This window comes from Brachionichthys hirsutus, unplaced genomic scaffold, assembly GCF_040956055.1.
Source record: "Brachionichthys hirsutus isolate HB-005 unplaced genomic scaffold, CSIRO-AGI_Bhir_v1 contig_285, whole genome shotgun sequence".
NCBI classification, from domain to species: domain Eukaryota; kingdom Metazoa; phylum Chordata; class Actinopteri; order Lophiiformes; family Brachionichthyidae; genus Brachionichthys; species Brachionichthys hirsutus.
The window spans coordinates 2,277-5,000 of record NW_027181362.1 but is presented as its reverse complement, the minus strand read 5'-3'; the positions used below and the strand labels follow the sequence as shown (position 1 = coordinate 5,000).

General features: G+C 47.7%; 1 protein-coding gene across 2 annotated transcripts; it reads right to left on the bottom strand.

Annotated features, from left to right (window-relative positions):
- Positions 1 to 481: 481 nt before the first annotated feature.
- LOC137917453 (protein PRR14L-like) lies at positions 482 to 2,388 on the bottom strand. 2 transcript variants are annotated; one of them, XM_068760192.1, is made up of 7 exons: positions 2,178 to 2,388; positions 2,052 to 2,075; positions 1,774 to 1,946; positions 1,590 to 1,678; positions 1,432 to 1,501; positions 1,220 to 1,350; positions 482 to 1,028 (listed from the first exon to the last, which is right to left on the bottom strand). In XM_068760192.1, exons 2-6 carry the CDS (start codon positions 2,071 to 2,073, stop codon positions 1,342 to 1,344), a joined length of 363 nt encoding a protein of 120 aa, XP_068616293.1. In that variant the 5' UTR covers positions 2,074 to 2,075; positions 2,178 to 2,388; the 3' UTR covers positions 482 to 1,028; positions 1,220 to 1,341. The 2 variants fall into 2 exon arrangements, with proteins under 2 accessions (XP_068616293.1, XP_068616292.1); XM_068760191.1 differs by having other exon boundaries at positions 1,590 to 1,946.
- Positions 2,389 to 2,724: the final 336 nt, after the last annotated feature.

Genomic DNA, 2,724 nt, shown 5'->3' with positions numbered 1-2,724 from the left:
CGGAGGCCCTGGGTTCGAGTCTCGCTGTGGGAGTGGGGTAGAGTGGGGGTAGCAGGGTAGGCCTGGGGCCTTGCCTGGGCGGAGTGAACTGGACCGGTCCACTTCACTCCGCCCAGGCGTGCCCTGGGCCTACCCTGCTACCCCCTCTCTATCCCATTCCCGTAGTGGGATTTGAAGCCGGGGCATTTTGAACTTTTCAACATTACTACCAACTATTCCCCCACCCCCGTGCACGCACCGACGCACGCACTCATACACTACGGACAATTTGGAGTAATCGATTCCCCTAAATTGCATGTTTTTGGAGGTGGGCGGAAACAGGAGAACCCCGACGCAGACACGATTTGAACCCAGTACCATCTGGCTGTGAGGCCAGCATAAACTCGACCAGCTGATAACCAGTCATTAACAAATTCTCAACACCAATGATGATATCACAGACAATCTGAATGTAAATATACATACTTTAATCTCATGTCCACAAATAATCAACAAACCTAACTGCAGACACAAATTGTATTGACCCGAACGTAGACATTTTGCCAGCTGAAATATATTACATTTTAAAAAAGGTCCAAATATTTTAGATCTCCAGTACTCACACAATACTGCCGTAGTACTCATTCAGTACTACAATAGAGTATTGATGTTAACAAACCTCTTGAAAATATAAGCTGCCCGTTATGGGCTTTTCTTCCGAGCAGATCAGATCAGCAATACAAAGAAAATGTACATTTATATTTCTATCCACCTGGTTCACGTTTCACATCTAACACTGTAAAAAATAAAACAGCAAACACACCGCAAAAAAAACCCATGTGTTCATTTGGCCTTTGGTTTGCTGACAGGATGTGATGTCACAGATCACACATCCAAGCCTCGTTGTATCAGAAAGTCTTCGAGAGAACTGAGTCGCTCCACCAGCATCACATCCACGTCTGACTCGTCCCCATGAGGGACGCTGCCATTGCACTGACGGAGAGATGCTTTCCGCTTCCTGGGGACCATGGTAACAGGAAGTCCCGCCCCTGAAGTCGACAAACATTTTGAAAAAAGAAGTGTGAAGAACAAGATGATGAAAAGAGAAGTGCTACCTCTATGTAGCAATAATGAATACAACTGCGTAGTTAGAAATAAAATACAAAATAACACGAAGGAGGGACACAAATAAGGAGACTACCGTCACTTTATCATGCTCTCAATACATTTCCCAACCCACCTTGCAGTCTCTTCCTTTTCCGGGGCTGAGTGAAGTCAGGAAAAAGGAGAACCCTCCGTCTTTTCTGCTGTCCAATCAGGAGTAGCGCGCCATTCTTCTCCCGTGGCTCCTCAAATATTGTTTCAAGACTCCTGTGGGGTGAAAAACAAAACATGGTAGAAGACTGGAGATTCAGCGAGATTTGCATTATTCATTTTAAAGGTTACCATTACCTGTTGGTTGAGGGGGAATTGTAGTTCTTGTTCGTATAAATCTCCTCCAGACTGAACTCTCTTCTTTAACCTGAAAAAATGTTTACTGATGATTTTGGAATATGGTCGATGTGTTTGTAAATGACTGTGTTCATTTCCTCCACACCCACGCGACCTACCTTTCGACCTTTGGCAGTCCCATTGGCGTGAGCAACGTTTCACGCGGTGATGCCCGCCGGATTCGAATCTGTGAGACGCGTTTGGCTCGCTGACATAAAATGGACACAGAGATCCAATCAGTGGAAACTATGAGTAAAAATGACTTGACAATAAAAAATAGGAAACAACAAAAAAAATATCCACCTCTCCATTTGTGCTGAGAAACTCTGGGCCTGCTGTCGATTGGCTCGTGGAAAGCAGAGCAGATAGTCCATTGGCTGAAGATGACGGCGACGGAAGAGACAGTCGCCGGGGGAGGCGTAGGCAACGGGAGCTGTGATTGGACCGCTGCTTCTGAAGTCGCCGGGTGGGAGAAGCTGGGCCGTTAGAGATATAAATTACTTAAAATGCACGAACCGCACACCAATTAAAAATGACGCACAAAGAAATAAGACATTAAAATAGGGTATATTTGTATTCACCTGGGCGTAGGCGTACGCACATAGCTGCAAGGAGAAAGGAAAGTTATAGTTAATGCTCTAAGTGCAATATTATGATGTACTAATACTCATGAATATTAATAAGGGTTAATATTAGAGCCAACCAACCAGTGGTCGTTGTTCAGGCCAGGCGGGGCTGTCCAGTCCTTCAATGGCCTCAGGGGACTCAAACAAGTTACGCCCCTCGCCGACTCAAATATCGTCTCCATGGCAACTGCTGAGAACCGCAGCATGGGGGTGGTGGAGGGCTGGGAGAGGGGGAATGAGCGGGAGAAGTTAAGACTGCAGTGTGAAAGAGGAGAGAGGGAGCAGAGGGTGACTCATGAGGAGAGGAGACAATAGAGCGAGAAGGAGAGGAAGCTGCGGAGGAGACGCTCCAAGGAGACACAGGCGGAGACACAACTCCTGAAGGACAACAAAAAGGCAGTGAGTTCCCTCGCCCAGCTGGTCTGCGTGGAAACAGAAGTTCTCAAACGGACTTCCCATCCATCAAAACAAACCCGTTTCAGACGCGCCGCCATCGGCCTCATCGTCAGTCGAAGGCCGAGCTGGATGCGGCGTCGCCGTCGCCGCCCCCAAGCCCTGCCGCCTGCCATCGCTGTCCTTCGGGGTCAGAGGTCGACTCAGCATTTTTGAGGACTGTGAGAGAGACAGA

Coding starts and splice junctions, on each gene's coding strand:
- LOC137917453 (XM_068760191.1), bottom strand. CDS start 2,302: ATGCTGCGGTTCTCAGCAGTTGCCATGGAGACGATATTTGAGTCGGCG. Junction 2,076..2,177: donor GGCCTGAACAACGACCACTG/GTTGGTTGGCTC, acceptor TTCTCCTTGCAG/CTATGTGCGTACGCCTACGC. Junction 1,502..1,589: donor GGACTGCCAAAGGTCGAAAG/GTAGGTCGCGTG, acceptor ACATTTTTTCAG/GTTAAAGAAGAGAGTTCAGT.